Raw genomic sequence first — 24,220 nt, 5'->3', positions numbered from 1 at the left:
AGGACTGCATTGTTTTATGGGTCACTCCAACCGGAGAAACCTTCTAACCTCTCCAGTATATGAAAAAAAAAAAAAAATAGGATCGCTATCATGGTTGGTGGGAACTCCCCATAATGACTACAGTAACTGTGCAGAATCGGACAGTATCAGGCAGTTTAACTCAAATATATAGCGAACAGTGAAAAAGTTCTGGGTGGAGACTCTTTAGTGGCATTTTTCTAGTGATCGCTTTGCAAGAATTTCCTTATTTTGATGTGGAAAGTTGGAAACATTCAGCCATAGTTACCCGTCCCGCAAGATGTTGTAGATCATTTCCCGGGTGGGGTCACTGTCTTTTTTTTGGTCCTTCAGGAGGTCTGGGGTACTCTTCAGCTGCTGAAGGAAAGAGGAAACATCAGCTGGACATCTCATAGTATATAAAATCCAAAGTGTATCTAAAGCCAAAAAGCTTTTTTTTTTTGCAAGGGTAAACCCTCCATCACATTTCTATTGCTGTCTGTATCCGCGCTGGAGAGATTCTTTATCACCATTTGTCCTGGTGACCATTACCGGGGCAAAAAGAGGAAATCTTCCAACGTGTGGCAACTGTTTTAAAGGTAAGCCTAGAGAGGGCTTGGGGTCTCCGCTCAAGCTTCCTCATCCCGGTTTGGTGGATCTCACTGTCGGGTGCAGGTTAAATGAGAGTCCATCCTGACTGCAAACTATAAAAAAGGTATAGAAGCTATTTCAATACTGCACACCATACAAAACCGTACAGTGGTAGCTGCCTTATCTGACGCTGTCCGAAACGCATCAGGAGCATGGCGCCAGCTCAGACTGCTACTACTTTTAGGATTGACCGCTTTGTATGGTGTGCAGTCATTTGAGAGGTCTAAGATAGAAAATATCTCTGAAGTGAGGGAAATTCTAATTTCCTGCCATATCTCCAAGACAGGAAGGGAAAATCTCCCCCCAATGAGAAAACCACACAAAAATAAAAACTGACAAGGGTTCCAATGGGAAGGTGGTCCACAGGAATGTTTCACCATTCTTACAGAAGCGCATTTGTGAGGTCAGGCACTGATTTTGGAGAGAATGCCTGGCTCGCAGTCTGCGCTCCAATTCATCCAAAGGTGTTCTATGGGGTTGAGGTCAGGACTCTGTACAGGCCAGTCAAGTAACTCCATCCCGAACTCGCTCATTCAGGTCTTTATGGACCTTGCTTTGTGCAGTAGGCCAAATCATTTGTTGAAAAGGGGGGGGGGGGTTGTGTAGTGTTTTTCAGGGGTTGGGCTTGGCCCCTTAGTTCCAGTGAAGGGAACACTTAAGGCGTCAGCATACCAAGACATTTTGGACAATTTCATGCTCCCAACATTGTGGGAACAGTTTGGGGATGGCCCCTCCCTGTTCCAACATGACTGCACAGAGCAAGGTGCATAAAGACATGGATGAGCCAGTTTGGGGTAGAGGAAGCGGACTAGCCTGCACAGAGTCCTGAACCCGATAGAACACCTTTGGAATGAATTAGAACGGAGACTGTAAGCCAGGCCTTCTCGCCAAACATCAGTGCCTGACCTCACAAATGCGCTTCTGGAAGAACTGTCAAACATTCCCATAGACACACTCCTAAACCTTGTGGACGGCCTTCCCAGAAGAGTTGAAGCTGTTATAGCTGCAAAGGGCGGAGCCAACTCAATATTGAACCCTACGGACTAAGAGTGGGATGCCATTAAATTTCATGTGCGTGTAAAGGCAGGCATCCCAATACTTTTGACAATATAGTATATCTTTCAAGATTAGTCCATCACACAACGACAGTACAGGGTACGCATGCAACATAACATTTGCTTGAGTAACCACATGTCCCAGCACAGCAGGACACGCTAAAGATTGGGACTCCTGAATATCTCTGAAGGTTGGTCACATCCAACTGGACTTGTTCTGTAATGTTGAAGAAATTTTGTAGCTTCAAGACTCTTCTTCCGTTTTAATGAATGTTAGGAATATAACCCAACATTTACATCTTCAGCCAATCACCAAGAAACAAGTCAAGGCAGATGTTGATTGTCCAAGAACAGGGTGGAAGGTATGAAAGTTGTGAAATCGCCCTGTTCCAATTATATAATCTCATCCTTGGTGTAAGGAACTCTGCATAGGGGTTACTCCTTCAATTCCCATGGCTGAAGATGTGAATTGCTGTCCAATCACCGGGGTAGAAGTAATAAAACGGCATTTTATGTGGAAGAGATTGTGATAAAGTGAATCAAATAATTAACACCTACACAGAATTCCTGGATTATATATAGAACAGGGTGGCGTCACAACTTTTAAAGCTCTCATCCTATTCTTGGAATACCAACATCTACACCGGAGTCTCAACCATGGTTGCGTAAAACAATAGGCTCCTTGAGCAATTTCTGCCTCGAAGATAAATTACCTGTGGACACCAATGATCATTTTAACTACCTGTAAGGAAGAAACTTTCAAAATCACCACAAAATATAAGGAGCACTCTACCTGGTGACCATCACATTGATGTATGATGATCCATAGATACAGTAATTAGGAGGAGTTCCTTGGGACCAGAAATTTTAAGAATTCCTTCACCTTTAAAAAAGGCTGATCTACACATTCAATGGTGGTGAAAGGATGAAGGTGTCGGTGTTACCAGCATAGATTTAAATGTTGGGGGAATATTCCCGACGCTCATTATATCTGAGAAATTGGCTTGGAAAAGCTACGAAAAGTCTTCAGAATCCAGAACAAGTCCAGCTGAATGTGACCAACTACTACTAGCTGGCTCTTCACTAGTGTGCTACTTCGAGTTTCTCCAGGATGAAACACTTTATTTCCATAAAATAAAGTTCTTGTTCTTCGATCAGTCACAGAGGCTTGGAAGAATTAAATAAAAGCCATGGGTGGCCACTCCCCATCCTAAGTATGTCATAGTTCGGAAAGTCTGAAGCTCCAATGAACAATAAACAACCAATCATGTTAAAAAGGTAGGTGCCTGAAGCTGCTAATTAAACTTGGAGATCTCTTAGAGCAGTGGTAGCCAAACTGTGGCCCAAGGGCCAGATGCAGCCCTTTGCTTGTCTTTACCTGGCCCTTGGGGCACAATTCCTCCCACTGAAACAAAAAAATAAATAAATGGGCCATGTAGCGGAGTAACAGTATGATCCACGATATCTCCACTGGTAGTCAGACACAGCATACAATAATCCTGGTAGCGTATAATATACCAAACCCTCCAATAACCAGACGGCACATGGCTTGAAGGTCAACTAACTCTTTTATTCACAGGACTGGTCTTTAAAACAAGATACTTATATGGGGTCTCCACAGAGGGACAGCAGGGGTTTCCAATACACATTCATGAGCCAGCAGCTAACACAATACAAAATCCTACAGGTGCTGCACGGGTTACGTTTACGCATAAAATACACACATAATACAGTTGGACAATTATTCCTGACAAAATACTCTGTAAGTGGCGATGCTTGCCACAGGCCACTATACTTTCCACTGACACAAATGATGGGCCACTATTCCTCCCACTGACAGCAAACATAGGGCATAGTTTACTCCCACTGGCACCAGGACATTTTCTACCACAAGTGGCCAATGTTCAGTCCCCGTTAAGTCTGAAGAACAGTAAACTGGCCATTTGGTTCGAAAGTTTGGAGACCACGGTCTTACAGTAAAACACCAATTTAACACCAAGTTTTTTTTTGGTTGGATTTTGGACATGGAAGTTACCTGAATTTCTGCCTGTACCATCCTCTGCGGTCTTTGGGTCACCGGTTCCTCCATGGTTTGATCTAGCCATTCTTTGGTCAGTTGGCTCCTGCTGACATCCTTCTCCAGCGTCTGCCTGGTGAACGCCCGATTCTCTGGCTGTATGTTCCTCTCCATGGTCTGGACCTCCCGGGAGTCAGCGGTGTCTTGGTGAGACTTCCGCCCGTCCAGGCTCTGCGACCGTTTCCTGTCTTCTTTCAGAACATGGCTGCGCCGCCCCGTCCTCCCCCGCGTCTGGGTCTTGTTGTTGAATTTATTGATGAGCGAGTCAACAGAGGAGAGGGGTTTGGTGTCAATGTCTTCGCTCGGTAGCTTTGGTGAAGGGGGCGAGGGGATGTCCTTCCTCTGTTGAGAAGATCTGCTGGAATAGGAGGTAGGCTGTTGGCTGGTCGCTGGTTTGTACCCACCTCTGGATGAGTATTCGCCATTATCGAGCTTCTTCAGACTGCCACGACTGCTGGAAGACTGAGAGTACGTAGTGTCCAGGGTGGAGGACCGCTCGCTGTAGTGTCCATCATAGCCACATGAATCTTCCAATTCATGATCCAATAAGGAACTGTGTGACTGGGATCGCCTAAGCTCCTCCCTTCGTGTAGGCTGTAGGGCCCGCGGCTTACTGCGAGGCTTGGAGTTCTGATCTTCGTCCGAAGTGCTGCTGTACTGCGATCCGGCTGGTTTGAAGCCTTTAACCTCATAGGGGTTTTCTGGCATGTCCAGGTCTGAGCCGATGGACCGGACTGTATGATTGGCCTTGGAGGAGATTCCCTGGTAGTCAGGTGGGGGGTTGGGGGATGTGTTTCCATAGCTGTTGTCGGTTTTTATCTGCACGCCATAGGAAGACTTGGCTTTGTCTCCACTGTTCAGCACCACAAAAGGTTGTCCATCGATTCCCTGGACGCGGATGGCCACCCCGTAGGACTCCTGCTTCGATCTTCCCCTCCGCGGCTTGTGGTTCTCCTTCAAGTCATCTATAAATCGGATTTGGACACCCTGACCCACAGGCATGGGCTGGTCAGCCATCTCTCCATGAATACGTCTTTCCATTCAACAACCTCGTCTAGAAAAACAGAAAGACAAGAGACAGTGAGAACAGGAACCCTCAAATACGATGACCCCCAAAATTCGACATTACGGTCAAACCACAAATAACTATAAACTTCAAGGATGAGCCATGTCCTCCAGAAATCCCTGTTCTGGACAACTGCATTATGGGAGGGGCTGAGACACAAACTACTGCTGGGAAATCTCCCGATTGTGGGAGGGGCAGAGACACAAACTACTGTGGGGAATCTCACCCTTGTGGGAGGGGCTGAGACACCACCCAAAACTGAAATCTACATTTGTATGGCAACAGCCCTCCCTCACCTTGGCAAGCAGGATGGTGGTCAGCGAGGTTTGATGCGGTCACAAACAAACATATAGGAAGGTTTCAGTGATGGTTCTCGGCACGTAAAACTAGTAAAACGGCTTCTCCCCACCAAATATTTTGAATACCAGAACTATACGAAATAAAAGCCATCGGCTCAGCCCCACTGGGGGACTTGCCCAGGGCTGGAATAGCCCCGCCCACAGCTGTCCCATACAATACAAGTGTATAGGCAGTAACTGGACAGGTGACATATTTCTGCTTGTCACTGTAACCCGACAATGGGCGACATTCCAGAGTGCGCCATGCAGGATGCAATCCTACCGTGGGAAAGGTAATTCTCAGAGTTGAAGTTATAAAAGGAAAAAAGTAAAACTAAACCAAAAATAGTAAAAGGGCAAATAGCTTGTACCACGTTTCTAAATTATATATAGAGGCAGCCATGTGATGCTCAACAAACACTCTACAAGGCTAACTGAGCTTATCTTAGCAGTCATCAACTCCTCCCTCCATCCCCTGGGTGTACCGGCTCCTCCCCCAGGACTGAAATCCTCCCTCTAACCTCCGGGTGTACCGGCTCCTCCCCAGGACTGAAATCCTCCCTCCACCCACCAAGTGTACAGGCTCCTCCCCCTGGACTAAAATCCTCCCTCCATCCTCTGATGTACCGCCTCCTCCTCCCGGACTGAAATCCCCTGGGTGTATGGGCTCCTCCCCTGGACTGAAATCCTCCCTCTAACCTCTGGGTGTACAGGCTCCTCTCCCTGGACTGAAACAGCTTCCTCCGATTTCACCGCGAGCTTCTCACAATATGCATTAGAAGCCGCAGCAAGTCAGAGCCCCGCCTCCTTTCCTAGCGTCTATAATAAGTCTACTGTCCCTGGCCCCGCCCCTTTTCAATCATGAAGGCTCAGCATCACATGTGGGCGTTACCCACTCCTGACTCCTCCAGACTGACACTCAACCTTCAAGCAATTTTGCTATTTGCATAACCCCTCCCCCTGCTCCCCAGCCCCACCCCTATTCGTTATTTCAATCATGGAGGCTCAGCATCACATGGGGGGGGGGGGGGTTACCTATGCAAATACAGCCTGCCTAGGAATGCCCACTTCTCCAGACTGACACCCACCCATCAAGGCGCTTTAAATATTTGCATAACTCCTCCCACTGCTTGCATCAAGGCTGAAGGCTCTGGATAGGAGTGCTGTGATGTTTTTAGGGAGCTATGTGCTGGTCCCTCCCACCAGCCACAATCTGCCTGCATTGCCGTCTAACACAGGGCAAAAGGGGCAGCTGCCCCAGGACCAGTCATTGTGGGGCCCAAAGAAGCTGCTCCTTGAGCCTGCAAATAGTTGATAAGTGAATTTGGGTGGGCCCAAGGAAAGGTTTGTCCAGGGTCCAATCAATATTATAGATGGCCTTGTATGTATGCATTACTCCTCCCACTGCTTGCATCAGGGTTCAAGGCTCTTGAGAGGAGTACTGAGGCAGGGGGCTGTGAAGTTTTCAATAAGCTATATACAGGCCCCCCCCACCAGTTGCGATCTGCCTGTGCTGCATAGAGGAGCACAGAGCCTGCAGGGGACATCATATGACGTCTTTAGGTTGAAGAGGTGATATCTGGAGGATGGTTGCAGCTACAGGCAGCATTCAGATATCTTTGTTTTCAGCCGGCAATTTCTTCACTTGCTAAAAGTGATCTTAGTGGCTGCTGCACGAATACTGCAAGACATGAAAAATTGCAACGACCGCCATTTTATTCTCTAGGGCAGTGATGGCGAACCTTCGTATCCCCGGTGTTTTGGAACTACGATTCCAATGATGTTCAGCTACACTGCAGAGTGCATGAGCATCATGGGAAATGTAGTTCCAAAACATCTGGGGGTGCCAAGAGTCCCCATCACTGCTTTAGGGAATCTGAAAAATAAATAAAAAATATGTATTATATATATATTTTAACACACACAGTATCTCACAAAAGTCAGTACACCCCTAAGTGACAATCTCCAAATTGGGCCCAAAGTGTGAATATTTTGTGTGGCCGCCATTATTTTCCAGCACTGCCTTAACCCTCTTGGGCATGGAGTTCACCAGAGCTTCACAGGTTGTCACTGGAGTCCTCTTCCCCTCCTCCATGATGACATCACAGAGCTGGTGGATGTTAGAGACCTCCCCCATGATGACATCACAGAGCTGGTGGATGTTAGAGACCTTCCCCTCCTCCACCTTCTGTTTGAGGATTCCCACAGATGCTCAATAGGGTTTAGGTCTGGAGACATGCTTGGCCAGTCCATCACCTTTACCCTCAGCTTCTTTAGCAAGGCAGTGGTCATCTTGGAAGTGTTTGGGGTCGTTATGTTGGAATACTGCCCTGCCCCCCAGTCTCTGAAGGGAGGGGATCATGCTCTGCTTCAGTATGTCACAGTACATGTTGGCATTCATGGTTCCCTCAATGATCTGTAGCTCCCCAGTGCCGGCAACACTCATGCAGCCCCAGACCATGACACTCCCACCACCATGCTGACTGTAGGAAGACACACTTGTCTTTGTACTCCTCACCTGGTTGCCCCCACACACGCCTGACACCATCTGACACCAAATAAGTTTATCTTGGTCTCATCAGAGCACAGGAGATGGTTCCAGTAATCCATGTCCTTAGTCTGCTTGTCTTCAGCAAACTGTTTGTGGGCTTTCTTGTCCATCATCTTTAGAAGAGGCTTCCTTCTGGGACGACAGCCATGCAGACCAATTTGATGCAGTGTGCGGCGTATGGTCTGAGCACTGACAGGCTGACCCCTCCCCCACCCCTTCAACCTCTGCAGCAATGCTGGCAGCACTCATACGTCTATTTCCCAAAGACAACCTCTGGATATGACGCTGAGCACGGCACTCATCTTCTTTGGTTGACCATGGCGAGGCCTGTTCTGAGTGGAACCTGTCCTGTTATACCGCTGTATGGTCTTGGCCACCGTGCTGCAGCTCAGTTTCAGGGTCTTGGCAATCTTCTTACAGCCTAGGCCATCTTTATGTAGAGCAACAATTCTTTTTTTCAGATCCTCAGAGAGTTCTTTGCCATGAGGTGCCATGTTGAACTTCCAGTGCCCAGTATGAGAGAGTGAGAGCGATAACACCAAATGTAACACACCTGCCCCCCATTCACACCTGAGATCTTGTAACACTAACGAGTCACATGACACCAGGGAGGGAAAATGGCTAATTGGGCCCAATTTGGACATTGTCACTTAGGGGTGTACTGACTTTTGCTGCCAGTGGTTTAGACATTAATGGCTGTGTGTTGAGTTATTTTGAGGGGACAGTAAATTTACACTGTTATACAAGCTGTACACTCACTACTTTACATTGTAGCAAAGTCTCATTTCTTCAGTGTTGTCACATGAAAAGATAGAATAAAATATTTACAAAAATGTGAGGGGTGTATTTACTTATGTCGGATACTGTGTAGATCGATAAATCGATCAAAGTTTGGGGGATTTAGCAGAAACATACTGATAGTTCTTTTACAATGCAGAATTTTAATGAAAATATAAAGCAGAATAAACTTGAGCTGGGATGATACCCCAATATACAGATGGCCAGCAGAGGGAGCACTTCACACATCTGCTTATCGGTTTTGGAATAGAATCAAAATATGGAACAGCAAATGCAAACGTCATATTATAAGGAAAAAAAAAAAAAAAAAAAAAAAATCACTCCTGCGTAATTTTCAGGGTAATTTTCAGGGTAATCTGTACTCACAGAACACCGGAGGTTCCCTTTAGAAGGAGGAAATCAGCAGGTGAGCGGTGTCCCTGTCCCCAGCCATAGATCAGAGGGTGCCGGCCCTCACACTCTCTGCGCAGGGACTATTCCTGGATACGGAAGGTCCCAGGCGTGTCCCATTCCTGGCGCTGGAGGGCTGGTTGATCATTAAACCTCCAGAGCCTGCGGACCTGATATAGGAAGTGAGTGCGGGACTCGCTCCCCCCCCCCCCCCCCCCGCCCAGGTGACCGGATTAATCATTGCCGTCGGATGTAGATTTCCTCCAATATCAACACCAGGGAGGCCTCCAGGACACAGATATCAGGGAGGAGCCTGAGAGTCCCTACAGGGATCCCTATGGAGGCATTTCATACAAGCCATGGCAGGAGGTCATGTGATCCCTCATCAGCTCACAAATCTCTGATACAGATCAGACCCCTGCTACACTGGGGGGAGGGGAGACTGAGGAAATGTCTCCTCCTCCTTCTACAAAGTTACAATGTACAGTCTGATCACTGGGGGAGGGGAGACTGAGGAAATGCCGCCTCCCCCTCCTTCATTACCCAGAATTGAGCACAGGTAAATGAGTAGCGAGATTTCACAGCACAGGTGAGGTCATCCTTCTCCTCCCCCCCCCCCCCCCCCCCCGGACAGAAGAGACCAATGACACCTCTGTGGTCACCTTCCAGAGTACTGAACTTCAACTCCCCAAATTCCTGCATTCATCTACCCCCCCCACCTAGTGTGGGACTACAAGTCCCAGCATGTCCTCCCCATATGGAAGTACAGACAACCTCTGCCCCCTGCCTGCCTGGTGTAGAACTACAAGTCCCAGCATGTCCTCCCCATATGGATATAGTACAGACAACCTCTGCCCCCTGCCTGCCTGGTGTAGAACTACATGTCCCAGCATGTCCTCCCCATATGGATATAGTACAGACAACCTCTGCCCCCTGCCTGCCTGGTGTAGAACTACAAGTCACAGCATGTCCTCCCCATATGGATATAGTACAGACAACCTCTGCTCCCTGCCTGATGTAGAACTACAAGTCCCAGCATTTCTTCACCATGTGGAAGTACAGACACCCTCTGCCTGATGTGGAACTACAAGTCCCAGCATGTCCTCCCCATATAGAGGTACAAACACCTTCTGCCTGATGTGGAACTACAAGTCCCAGCATGTCCTCCCCATATGGAATTCCAGACACCCTCCGCCCCCTGCCAGCCTGGTGTGGAACTACAAGTCCCAGCATGTCCTCCCCATATAGAGGTACAAACACCTTCTGCCTGATGTGGAACTACAAGTCTGAGCATGTCTTCCCCATATGGAATTCCAGACACCCTCTGCCAGCCTGGTGTGGAACTACAAGTCCCAACCTGTCCTCCCCATAAAAAAGTACAGACCACTTCTGCCCCCTTCCACTCACCTCCTGGTGCAGAACTACAATTCCCAGCATGTCCTCCCCAAATGGATATAGTACAGACAACCTCTGCCCCCTGCCTGCCTGGTGTAGAACTACAAGTCCCAGCCTGTCCTCCCCATATGGAAGTACAAACACCTCTGCTGGCGTAGAACTACAAGTCCCAGCATTTCCTCCCCATATGGAAGTACAGACAACCTCTACCTGATGTGGAACTACAATTCCCAGGCTGTCCTCCCCATATGGAAATACAGACAACCTCTGCCTGGCGTAGAACTACAAGTCCCAGCCTGTCCTCCCCATATGGAATTCCTGACAATCTCAGCCCCCTGCCTGCTTGGTGTGGAACTACAAGTCCTACCATGTCCTCCCCATATGGAAGTACAGACCACTTCTGCCCCCTTCCACTCACCTCCTGGTGCAGAACTACAAATCCCAGCAGGCCGTCCTTGGCAGAAGGTGGCTTTGCTCAGGCACAGTTTTGCTGCGCCCCATCAGAGTTTCATGCGTCCGTCTCAGGAACCTTTCCTGGCACTCAGAATATTTACCTTCTGATATTGACTCAGCGACAGGAGAGAACCAAGCCAGAATTTAACCCTCCAATGCCCCCGGCCAGACTGAGCACAGCTAGTACAAGGACCCCGATCCCTCTTCATATCAGCTTCCTGCAGGGAGGGGCCAACTCCACCCACAGTGCTGTCAGTCTATAAATGACGCCTCGGTGACAGGAGAGAACTGAGCAGTCAGGTCGGTCACCATCTGGAATGGAAAAGTTGAGGTCGCCATCATGAGACTGATTAAAAAGAATGATAAACAACCACTGCACACTGTGAGCTTCCCACAATGTGCATTAGAAGCTGCAGCCAGTCAGATAGGGCCCCACCTCCTTTCCTGGCTAGTCCACTGTCCCTGGCCCCACCTCCTTTCCTGGCTAGTCCACTGTCCCTGGCCCCACCTCCTTTCCTGGCTAGTCCACTGTCCCTGGCCCCGCCCCCTTTCCCGACTAGTCCAGTGTCCCTAGCCCCGTCTCCTTTCCTGACTAGTCCACTGGCCCTGTCCTTTCCTGACTAGTCCACTGTCCCTGGCCCCGTCTCCTTTCCTGACTAGTCCAGTGTCCCCTGGCCCCGTCTCCTTTCCTGACTAGTCCAGTGTCCCCTGGCCCCGTCTCCTTTCCTGACTAGTCCACTGTCCCTGGCCCCACCTCCTTTCCTGACTAGTCCACTGTCCCTGGCCCCACCTCCTTTCCTGGCTAGTCCACTGTCCCTGGCCCCACCTCCTTTCCTGGCTAGTCCACTGTCCCTGGCCCCTGCCTCCTTTCCTGGCTAGTCCACTGTCCCTGGCCCCGTCTCCTTTCCTGATAGTCCACTGTCCCTGGCCCCGTCTCCTTTCATGACTAGTCCACTATCCCTGGCCCCACCTCCTTTCCTGACTAGTCCACTGTCCCTGGCCCCACCTCCTTTCCTGGCTAGTCCACTGTCCCTGGCCCCACCTCCTTTCCTGGCTAGTCCACTGTCCCTGGCCCCACCTCCTTTCCTGGCTAGTCCACTGTCCCTGGCCCCGTCTCCTTTCCCGACTAGTCCACTGTTCCTGGCCCCGCCTCCTTTCCCGACTAGTCCACTGTCCCTGGCCCCGTCTCCTTTCCAGACTAGTCCACTGTCCCCGCCTCCTTTCCTGACTAGTCCACTGTCCCTGGCCCCACTTCCTTTCAATCATGGAGGCTCAGCATCACAAGTGCAGCTGGCACCCACCCATCAAGGCATTGTAATATTTGCATAACTCCTTCCACTGCTTGCATCAGGGCTGAGGGCTCTTCAGAGGAGTACCGAGATGTTTTCAGGAAGCTATATACTGGCCCCTCCCACCAGCCATGATCTGCCTGCATTGCATAGAGAAGCACAGCACAGACACCCAGTGATGACATCACTAGGACTATATGTAGTGATAAAATATGTATGCATAACTTCTCCCACTGCTTATGTGATGACATCACTAGGAGTAATATAAAGATGGCCCTGCATACATATTTTAACACAAGGCAAAGGGGGCAGCTGCCCCAGGCCCAGTCATTGTTGTGGGGCCCAAAGAAGCTCCCCCATTTGGGAGGGCCCAAGGAAAGTTTGCCCATGGTCCAATCCAATAATAAAGATGGCCCTATATGTATGCATAACTCCTCCCACTGCTTTCATCAGGGTTCTTGGGAGGAGTACAGGAGGCAGGGGCTGTGAAGTTTTCAGTATGCTATATACAGGCCCCTCCCACCAGTTGCGATCTGCCTGCATTCAATAGAGAAGCACAGGGAGCCAGTGATGACATCACCAGGTCTATAATAAGGACTGTAATACAAAGGTCGTATTGAAGAATGTCATTAGTATGTATATTGGGGGGGGGGGGGGACCCAAAGGAGGAAGAATAGACACAGATTAACCTTTAACTAGGAAATAGATTTTCCCCCATTAAGATAACTGGGATTCAAATTGCAGTCATGTGACCTCTCCTCAGTGGCTTCTCTAAAAAAAGGACAAAAGAAAACCTGACACAAGCCGTTATCTCCAGGGACCGGCCGCAGAGCCCCCATCAATCATCACACCCGAGCCGCTCCGCCAAAAAACCAATCAAAGAGGACTCTGTTCCTGGTGGGGGCGCCCCGAGGACAAAAAGGAGGAATCCTAAAGAGAGGACGAGATCTGAGCGCAGGAAACCGGAGACAGTGATCCGGAATCTGGAGCTTCGCACACCGATCACATCCGACCCATAAATGATCCATCGTCCGACCTCCGATACTTCCACCAACACAACGACTTCAGTCTGCCAAAAGTGTATCAAAATTCACAAATGAGGAATAATATCGAAATGACGAGCGGTGCCATCTAAGACCGGAAGATTTTGCTGCTGAATGACCAGGCGCTATTTTGCGATTCGGCACTGCGTGACTTTAACGGACAATTGCGCGGTCGTGCGACGCTGTACCCAAACTAAATGAACGTCCTTTTTTTCCCCCACAAACAGAGCTTTCTTTTGGTGGTATTTGATCACCTCTACGATTTTTTTTTTTGTGCTATAAACAAAAAAAAAAAAATATATTATATTATATATATATATATATATATATATATATATATATATATATATATATATATATATATATATATATATATATATATATAATTTTTTTTTTTTTTTTCACATTCTGCTATATAACATTCCCAAAAAATGTAAAAATCAAAAATATTTTTACATTTTAGGCCAATTTATTTTCTGCTACATATTTTTGGTAAAAAAAAAAAATTGCAATAGGCGTATTTTGATTGGTTTGCGCAAAAGTTATTGCGTTTACTAACTATGGGAAAGATTTATGTCATTTATTTACTAGTAATGGCGGCGATCTGATTTTTTTGCGGGAGTGCGACATTGCAGCGGACAAAACGGACCCCCTAACTGACATTTTTGACACTTTTGGGGGTACCAGTGACATTACTAACAGTAATCAGTGCTAAAAATATGCACTGTCACTGTACTAATGACACTGGCAGGGAAGAGGTTAATCCTATGGGTGATCAAGGGGTTAAATGTAAGCCTAGGGGAGTGATTCTAACTGTGGGGGGCGTGGCTTGTGAGATGACCATAGAGACATGCGGTCCTATATAGCATGTCAGGGAGAAGGACAGACGGCTGTGTTTACATCAGCCGTCCGTCCTTCTCTGTCAGTGGGGAAGAGATCGCCGGTGACAGGCGGCCATCAGAGCTGCCTGACACTCACGCCAGCTTCCCCGCTGACGAGGGGGGGCGGGAGCGTGCCGGCGCCGCCGCGCGATCGCCCCCTAGCTCCTCCCAGGCGAGTGCTGTACATGTACGAGGCTTTGCCTGGGAGAGCCAGCCTGCAGCAGTCTATCTGCGGCTGGACAGAAAGTGGTAAAGGGTCCCGGGCAATGCAGTGCACTGGGGCCCCGCCTACACAATCACCCACGAGAATAAAAATGTAAATTATCGATCAGGCGATATTTATTGGTACAGCAGTGCCAGGCTAATGACAGCTTCCAAGTTGGGCGGCTGGGTCTGGTGAACACACACAGATGGGAGTCAGATCCGACTGCCCTGTGTGTGCCTGTTCCCGTGGAGGCGGACAGACATTCCTGCAGTTGTGGGCTCCCCCTCCACGGTCCAAGTGGCCTGACAGAAGCGCAGGGCCGACAGGAGCTTGCCATCTGCCAAGTTCGGCGGCGGGAAGCAAACTTACGGTAATCGGAACCAAGATGGCCCTGAGTAGGGCGCGCCATGTGCAAGAGGACCGGTCAGTACCTTTACACATTGAATAAATCCCGGACATGCCCCAATTTACAGGATCATCTTTCAGAAAAGCTCCACCTTCTATAATTAAAGGACAGCTCCACCCAGTGTCTTTGCCTAGGCTGAAATGATATCCCACTCCCCTCCCCCAGTGATCAGACTGTACATCGCAACAAGTCTATGGTTAGTCTGCTGGTCAGTAGATTCAATGGAATTCCTTCTGGAATCGTGATTTTTGTATGATTGGTTGCCAGTTCCAGTCCTTTGTGCTCTGAACAATCCTACAAATCTTCGGTCCTGAAATCGGTCACATGTAGCGTAATCCTGAGTCTCAGAAACACCTGCCTGCATTTATCAGATCACCACCATCATCAGCTCATCAAATTTCTGCCCGCTCTCGCTGCGTCTGGTTAGCGGATTGGTCGGGGGGTGGTGTTTGGCGGTCAGCGGACCGGTCGGAGCGAGGCATGGCGGTCAGCGGACCGGTCGGAGCCAGGCATGGCGGTCAGCGGACCGGTCGGAGCCAGGCATGGCGGTCAGCGGACCGGTCGGAGCCAGGCATGGCGGTCTTACAAGGATCAAAGGATGCCTAAAAAATTAGTTTCCTTTTGAATGTGAACTCAGACAGGTAGAGGGAACATCGGATCCTCCCCTGGGAACCGGAGACGCCATTACACAAAGCGGCACACAATGGGGATTATAGGCTTTACAGAATAGAAGGAAAAGGAATTTCGGAGGTGCACTTTTCAGGCTCGGCAGGCAAGTGCCGGTTTTCTACTCTCCACCCCAATCAGAGGCGACCGATCAATATGGACGGCCGACTGTTCCGATCATTAATGGTCTATTATGTGGTTTATGTATGTCCGGCACAGAAGGAAGAGGTTGTAAAACAAATGGCCACAACGTATCGATCCTGAGCTGTAATAACGCTCACTGCCTTATCAGCCCTGACAGGTTGGGACCATTGGCCGGGGACATGGTGTCACCTCCGAGGAGCGGTGTCACACTAAAGGACAACTAGAGGAAAGCTGGTGCTATGCAGACACGGTTGTCCTTCAGGAGGAGAAACCACTGAGCCATCATGGCTATCCCCTTTCCCAATGGCTACCCAGTGACATTAATGGGCAACTAGAGGAAAGCCGGTGCTGTGCAGACACAGGACTGTCGATGAGGAGAAAGCCACCAAGCCATCATGGCCACCCATTATGCCCCCCCCCCTTTTTCCCCAATGACTACCCATCATGGCCTCCCCCTTTCCAAATGGCTACCCATCTGCTATCTATTATGGCTACCCAGTTAGATTAGTGAGCAACTAGAAGAAAGCATGACTGTCCTTCGTGAGGGGAAAACCACCGAGCCATCATGGCCACCCCTTTCCCAAATGCTACCCATCATGGCCACCCCTTTATCCAATGGCTACCCAGCATGACCACCCCCTTTCACAATGGCTACCCAGTGAGCTTAACTAACAACTAGAGGAAAGCAGGTGCTATGCTGACACCAGAGTATCCTTTATGAGGAGAAAGCCACCGAGCCATTATGGCTACTCCCTTTCCCAAAAGCTACCGATTGGCTACCCCTTTCCTGATTGCTATCCATTGGCTAACCCTCATGGCTATCCCCTTTCCCAATGGCTATTCAGTGACATTAATGGGCAACTAGAGGAAAGCTGGTGCTGTGCAGACACAGGATTGTTCCTCACAAGGAGAAAGCCACTGAGCCACATGGCTACCCACCTCAGCTACCCTTTCTCCAAATAGCTACCCGTCATGGCTACCCCTTTTCAAAATGGCACCCCTAATGGCTACCCATTATGGCTAACACCTTTCATAATGACTACCCAGTGACATATGAGCAACTAGAGGAAAGCAGGTGCTGTACAGACAAAGGATTGAAGGGGAGGAGAAAGCCACAGAGCCTTCATGGCCACCCCCTTTCCCAATGGCTACCCACCATGACCACCCCCTTTCCCAATGGCTACCCACCATGGCCACCCCCTTTCCCAATGGCTACCCACCATGGCCACCCCCTTTCCCAATGGCTACCCACCATGGCCACCCCCTTTCCCAATGGCTTCCCAGTGACAATAAAAGGAAACTAGAGGAATGCTGGCACTGTGTAGACACGACGGTCCTTCAGGAGAGGCTACCTCTTTTCTGCGGCATAGAGTATCGCCATTCCTACTCCAATCAAGTAGAGGAGCCCAGTCCTCCAGAATCCACTTTAATTTATATACAGTCAGAATTTGCAGAAGTAAATTTTCCTTTGCACACCTTACTTCCCCATTTGGCCCCAGACTATAGAGAACGATTTACTACCACAGCTCATATCTTTATACATTGTATAGGAGACCATAGTGAGAAATTATTATTACACAGCCAGATGGAGGCTGAACTACATATACATTCATTTCATCTTCCCCATTTCAGAATAACATGGCAGCCAGAAGGAGGGGCCTGACCTCCATACACGTTCTTTGTACCCCTAATGAATCCCCAATCGTTGTTCCCGCCTATAGACCTCATTATGAAGCCATGCAGGAGGCTGAGCTCCACACGCATTACTGGTGTCATGATTGTTGGGGCCGGGTGGGGGTCCTGGTGTGAGCTCTCTGCATTGTTGTGACTCAGTATGAAGGAATTTGGACACAGAGCTCTTATCCAGGCCACTCTGATAACAAAGCTGAAATACTGAAATGCAGTGTTACAAGATGGGGGAGGGGTGGAATATTAGCAACCTTGTGCATTTCTACATACAGTACAGGTCAGCCATCCACCTGCAGGACAAAATGGCTCCTTCAATGAAAAGTTTAATGGCCTTCAGAGGTCCAAGCCCAACATCCATTAACAGCCAGAGGCACCCCGAGATACCTACAGCCATTGACACCATATACCCCCCTGAAAAACCTCAAAACCATCACATAAGCCTAACAAGACACCACATAGACCCTCAAACCACCTGAAAATACCCCAAAACCATCAAAGCAGTTCAACATAACTCCATATAATTAGAGGGGCTCTCCAATACAATGACCAGGCAACCTTAATAACGAAGACCATTGCACCAAACCAGCATGACACCACATAACCCCTCACTCTAGAGGGGCTCCCCAACACACTGATGGGGTGATCCGGATACCGACATGATATAACCGCTCACACTGGTGGGGCTCTCCAACACAATGACAAGGCAACCTAAATAACCAAAACCATTGTACCAGACCAACAGGACACCATATAAACCCTTCACACTAGTTGGACTCCCCAACACATTGATGGGGCAACCCAGATACCCAAATCCATCATTGCGCCATCATATAACTGCTCACACTAGAGGGGATCCCAAACACAATGTTAAGGCAACCTAGATAACCAAGATCATTACACCAGACCAACATGACACCATATAAACCCCTCACACTAGTTGGGCTCCCCAACACATTGACGTGGCAACCCAGATACACGATCACACCAGCATGACATTTACCATTACAGCAGAGAGGTTCCCAAAGACCACATCTCATCCCATTATAGTAAAAGGGCTCCCCTAGACTCCAAACTTCCAACATGAGAACATAACTCATCACATCAAGTTGGCGCTCTGATGCATTTTACCCCAGTACATTAAAATGTGCACCCCTAGATGTTAAAGCCCATCACAGCAGCAAAATCTGACACAGTGTACCCCTTCAAACCAAAAAAGGTGCTTCCTAACACTACAGGGTCACCTTATTCAAGTGAAGGGGCACCAACCACACTAAAGAGCTACCCTAATACTACCTCATCTCACCACAATGAGGGCACACCCACTACATGACAGGGCCACCCCATAATCATAGCTCATCCAATTATTTGAAAGGACACCCAGCCAGCCACCACACTATAGGGCCACTCAAGCACCACACCATCCCTCCTCAGTGAATAGACACCCACCACACAAGGCCACCCCACAATTACATGTCATCCTATTCAAGTGAAGGGGCCAACACCCCCAAAATTGTCATCCTAACAGATTGAGGAGGCACCGCCACACTAGAAGAGCACAGTCAATACCCCAGCTGCCCCACCACATGGCACAACCACCCTACTATCACATCTCATCCTAGTCAAGCAAAGGGGCACCCACCACATTATAGGGTCTACGTAACACCACCTCATCCCACCACAGTGAATGGACACCCACCACATGACAAAGTCACCCCATAAATCACATCCCCATCCTATTTAAGTGAAGGGGCACCAACCACACTAAGGGGCTACCCCCAACACCATATTTCAACCTAACACCGTGAGGAGGCACCCCCCAATACTCCAGCAATCCCACCACAATGCAAGGCCACCCCCCATAACCATATCACCACATTCAGTGCTTTAAGTGGCCCAAAAGAGGTGCCGGTACTCTATTATAGCCTATAAATCCCCCCCCCCCCCACATCAGGGTCCCCACAGAGCACCCCCCCCCCTGGCCTGGGCTGGGACTCCGGAGCAGGGAGACTCCCTGGTGGTGACTGCTCTGGCTCTGGAGTGGGAAATATTCTTGGGGGGGGGGCAAATGTCCAAAATGGGCGTACTGGTACGCTAAGGCGCACGGAGAGGTGCCATATTTGGAAGTGGCGGTACTGAGTACCAGTGCATACCGGCCCACTTAAAGCACTGACCACATTGAAATGGATCCAAACACTAGAGAGCTACCCTAACACCACCCCAAGAAAGCCCTTCCCACAGTACAGGCACCCCAAAATGACAGTATATCCCATAGCAACAAGACATCCCAGCAACATTCTACAGACGGTTGTGCCAGCCAGGAAGGACATCAACAATAAACTGAACCTCCTGGCAGGTCCAAGATGCCCCAAAACATATCTCACACCATCAGAGAACGTGTACCCCAAAAAGGTAATGTCTGCCCCCTCATAAACCCAAACATCCTTTGGGAGGGATATCATTTTAGTACAGAAGGAAGGTGCCATTCTAGTAGGATATGTCTGATTTCAGTACAGGAATAAGAAACTCCAGCAGGACTGGTTAGTGACTAACCCAGCTACAGAAACCTGCAATTACCCTCCGCTGGGCGTTTTATCTGCCCGTCATCTGTCATTACACCCGCAGGAAGAGACACAGCCAGACGGGAAAGAAGAACAGCGAGCATGTAAAACAGCCGGTAACATGACCTGATTACCAGTTCAGAGAATTTACACCAATAAACTTAAATACGCTCGGCACAGCCTTCCCTCCGCCAGGAGAACACACCAAAGATTTGTGTCAATTTTTACTGGTAAATATTACAAAGACACAACCAGCCAATTATCGTATCAACTAACGACTTGACGGCGATTACACAACAGAGACATCAAAACAACTGCCATGAGCCAAACTGGAGATGTGGTTGTCAGTCATAGTCCTGATTTCCCAATGATTGTTTACCTCAGAGTCTACATACGTGCCGTTCACCCGCGCAGTGAAATCCATTGGTAAAGGAAAGCAGATTGCTTGTTGTGCTTATAAATTCAGACCGCAGAGGAGTCACACCGTTCTCTTTTTAGAAACATGGCGGTTAGGCTCCGGGATTTCACCTTAAAAAAGGGAACCCACAGGCATGCGCTACTATCTGCTTCTGAAATTCCCAACTCAGCTGATTCTTTCCTGGAGTTTTCAAGTGGATTTGATTAGAACTGCTATGTGAACCATACAGTCGGAGAGGGATATGGATCGGAGGAGGTGGAAAATATTTTTCCTCACACGTTCGCACAAAAGTCTAATCATATTTCCTCATCAGTGTGACGTAACGGACACTTCAACGTGGGAATGTAATGTCAAAGATCATTTTCAATCCTTATAAATCTGCAGCCTTCATTAAAAATAATCCAAGATGATCCTGCCATGGAGGTCCTTGTTCAAGCACTTCCTGTTAGTTATAGGATGGCAATGCTCTGTCCATGTCTTCCAATTGTGCTTGTTCGTTGTCACCCTGTCACACAGACTGATGGAAGATTGAGTGACTGTTTCATCACACATCATGGCTACCACCTTTCCCAATGACTACCCATCTGCTACACATTATGGCTACTACCTTTCCCAATAGCTACCCATAATGGCTACTCTCTTTCCCAATGGCTATCCAGTGACATTATTGGGTAACTAGAGACACAGGATTGTCCTTCATGAGGAGAAAGCAACCGAGCCACAAAGCTTCCCCCTTTACCAATAGCTACCCACCTGCTCCCCCCTTTCCCAGTGGCTACCCATCTGCTACCCCCTTTCCCAGTGGCTACTCATCAAGACTACCCCATTATCCAATTGCTACCATCATGGCTGCCCTCTTTCCCATCATGGCTATCCAGTTACATTAATGGGTAACTAGAGGGAAGCTGGTGCTTTGCAGACACAGGATTGTCCCTCATGAGGAGAAAGTAACTAAGCCACATGGCTACCCCCTTTCCTGATAGCTACCCCCCCCCTCCCGATAAGTAGCCATTAGGAAAAGGGGTAGTTATCAAAGCTACCCCTTTTCCCAATGGCTACTCATCAAAGCTACCCCAAAGGCTATCCAGTGACATTCATGGGTAAATAGAGGAAAGCTGGTGCTGAGCAAACACATGATTGTCCTTCATGAAGGAGAAAGCCACTGAGCAATCATTGCTACCCCCTTACCAATAGCTATCACAGCTACCCACTTTAATGGCTATCCTCTTTCCCAATAGCTACCCATTGGATAGCCATCATGGCTACCCCTTTTCCCAATGGCTACCCATCAAAGTTACCCTCTTTCCCAGTAGCTACCCTTTTTCCCAATGGCTACCAATCGTTGCTACTCCCCCTTTCCCAATGGCTACCCATTGTGGATATCCCCTTTCCCAATAGCTACCCAGGGACATTAAAGGGCAACTAGAGGAAAGAAGGTGCTGACAACACTCTGTCCTGTCTCTCAACGGTGCTCCAGCATTGTCACCCTGTCACACGGGCTGATGGAGATGAAGGGACTGTTTCATCACACAGACATGGTCCACTGTTGTCACCAGCAAATCCCTGGAGTACATGGAGACAGCTAGAGGCTGCAGGAGGAAAAACAATTTTTATTCTGCCTATGCAGGGATAAAAACGAACTGTGCAGCTTTACCAAGGATAAGTAATGCCCTTGCTATAGGTGTAGGCCATTTACATACCTCCTAAAGCCTGAAAAACTCCCAGAGACGGTATCATCCTTTCCTGCCTTGTTGCTATGACATGGTTAGAACATTCCCAGCCGATTCAAACCCCCTCACAAGGGCTCCCCCCCAATCCAGTAGCTCTGAACTCAGTGATGCTGCAATGGAAGAGATAGTGGACCCCAAATGTGCGGAGTTTTGACAGCTTGCTCCTGTGATGTTGGGGGTGAGCATTAACATCTGGAAGTGTCTTAGCAACAAGGCAGGATGGGAGATTGCCACCTCTGGGAGTTTTTTGGCCAGACTTTAGGAAGTACATACAGTAGCTCACAAAAATTAGTACACCCCTCACATTTTTGCAAAAATATTTTCTTCTATCTTTTCATGTGACAACACTGAAGAAATGACACTTTGCTACAATGTAAAGTAGTGAGTGTACAGCTTGTATAACAGTGTAAATTTGCGGTCCCCTCAAAATAACCACACACAGCCATTAATGTTTAAATCGCTGGCAACAAAAGTGAGTACACCCCTAAGTCAAAATGTCTAGAAATTGGGCCCAATTAGCCATTTTCCCTTCCCAGTGTCATGTGACTCATTAGGGTTACAAGGTCCCAGGTGTGAATGGAGAGCAGGTGTGTTAAATTTGATGTTATCGCTCTCACTCTCTCATACTGGTCACTGGAAGTTCAACATGGCACCTCATGGCAGAGAACTCTGAGGATCTGAAAAAAAAAAGGAATTGTTGCTCTACATAAAGATGGCCTAGGCTATAAGAAGATTGCCAAGACCCTGAAACTGAGCTGCAGCACGGTGGCCAAGACCATACAGCGGTTTACCAGGACAGGTTCCACTCAGAACAGGCCTCGCCATGGTCAACCAAAAGGAGTTGAGTGCACGTGCTCAGCGTCATATCCACAGGTTTTCTTTGGGAAATAGACGTATGAGTGCTGCCAGCATTGCTACAGAGGTTGAAGGGGTGGGGGAGGGGTCAGCCTGTCAGTGCTCAGACCATACGCCGCACACTTCATCAAATTGGTCTGCATGGCTGTCATCCCAGAAGGAAGCCTCTTCTAAAGATGATGAACAAGAAAGCCCGCAAACAGTTTGCTGAAGACAAGCAGACTAAGGACATGGATTACTGGAACCATCTTCTGTGCTCTGATGAGACCAAGATAAACTTATTCGGTTCAGATGGGGTCAAGCGTGTGTGGGGGCAACCAGGTGAGGAGTACAAAGACAAGTGTGTCTTCCTACAGTCAAGCATGGTGGTGGGGGTGTCATGGTCTGGGGCTGCATGAGTGTTGCTGGCAATGGGGAGCTACAGTTCATTTAGGGAACCATGAATACTGAAGCAGAGCATGATCCCCTCCCTTCAGAGACTGGGCTGCAGGGCAGTATTCCAACATAACGACCCCAAACACCTCCAAGACGACCACTGCCCTGCTAAAGAAGCTGAGGGTAAAGGTGATGGACTGGCCAAGCATGTCTCCAGACCTAAACCCTATTGAGCATCTGTGGGGATCCTCAAACAGAAGGGGGAGGAGGGGAAGGTCTCTAACATCCACCAGCTCTGTGATGTCATCATGGAGGAGGGGAAGAGGTCTCCAGTGGCAACCTGAGGAGCTCTGGTGAACTTCATGCCCAAGAGGGTTAAGGCAGTGCTGGAAAATAATGGCGGCCACACAAAATATTGACACTTTGGGCCCAATTTGGAGATTGTCACTTAGGGGTGTACTGACTTTTGTTGCCAGCGGTTTAGACATTAATGGCTGTGTGTTGTTATTTTGAGGGGACAGCAAATTTACACTGTTATACAAGCTGTACACTCACTACTTTACATTGTAGCAAAGTCTCATTTCTTCAGTGTTGTCACATGAAAAGATAGAATAAATTATTTACACAAATGTGAGGGGTGTACTTACTTTTGTGAGACACTGTAAATGGCCTACACCTACAGGCAAAGGCAAATCTGCACAGTATGTATTTATCTACAGGTGCCCCCTACCTGCAAGAGGCATTTTTTTTGGTAAAGGTGAACTAACCCTTAAAGCAGTTCCCACCAGCCATATATGTGGCAACACAGGAGGTGGGGCTCATACGGTCATACCACATATATGCATTGTGTATTTTGGAAACACGTTCAAATTGCACTCGCCCAGCACTGTGACCACGCCGTTACTGACAGCATCCATAGGATATGTTCCCAATAATGTGATCACTGTGACAGCCAATCACAATCACCACAAGTTCAAAAAGCCCTTTAAAAAAAAAAAAAAAAAAAACGATGGCATCAAGATTTCTTAAAGAGTCGGCGGGAGGGGATAAAGATCAAACAACAAAAGTCGAGCTAGGTGTGTGAGGTCACCTGTAATAAAAAAGGTCCAATTGCAAGAAACATAACCAGCATTATTGGTCAGCGATCTCCCCATATTTTTGCAGAACACGTGTGAGATGATAAATTTGGT

At 48.4% G+C, this 24,220-nt stretch overlaps 1 protein-coding gene across 1 annotated transcript in view; it reads right to left on the bottom strand.

Moving 5' to 3' along the window:
* The window catches only part of CGN (cingulin), a 72,904-nt gene that overhangs the window by 30,595 nt on the left and 18,089 nt on the right, over window positions 1–24,220 (bottom strand). Inside the window, exons 2-3 of the mRNA XM_082275723.1 lie at window positions 3,739–4,834; window positions 287–375 (exon numbers count right to left, since the gene is read on the bottom strand). Coding sequence (XP_082131849.1) covers window positions 287–375; window positions 3,739–4,821 — 1,172 coding nt within the window. The 5' untranslated portion in view covers window positions 4,822–4,834. The remainder of the gene's footprint in view (window positions 1–286; window positions 376–3,738; window positions 4,835–24,220) is intronic.

The sequence above is a fragment of the Pelophylax lessonae genome (assembly GCF_965119305.1).
Source record: "Pelophylax lessonae genome assembly, chromosome: 13".
Taxonomy (NCBI): Eukaryota; Metazoa; Chordata; class Amphibia; order Anura; family Ranidae; genus Pelophylax; species Pelophylax lessonae.
Note: the sequence above shows the minus strand (reverse complement) of the source record. Positions and strands in the feature narration are given on the sequence as shown.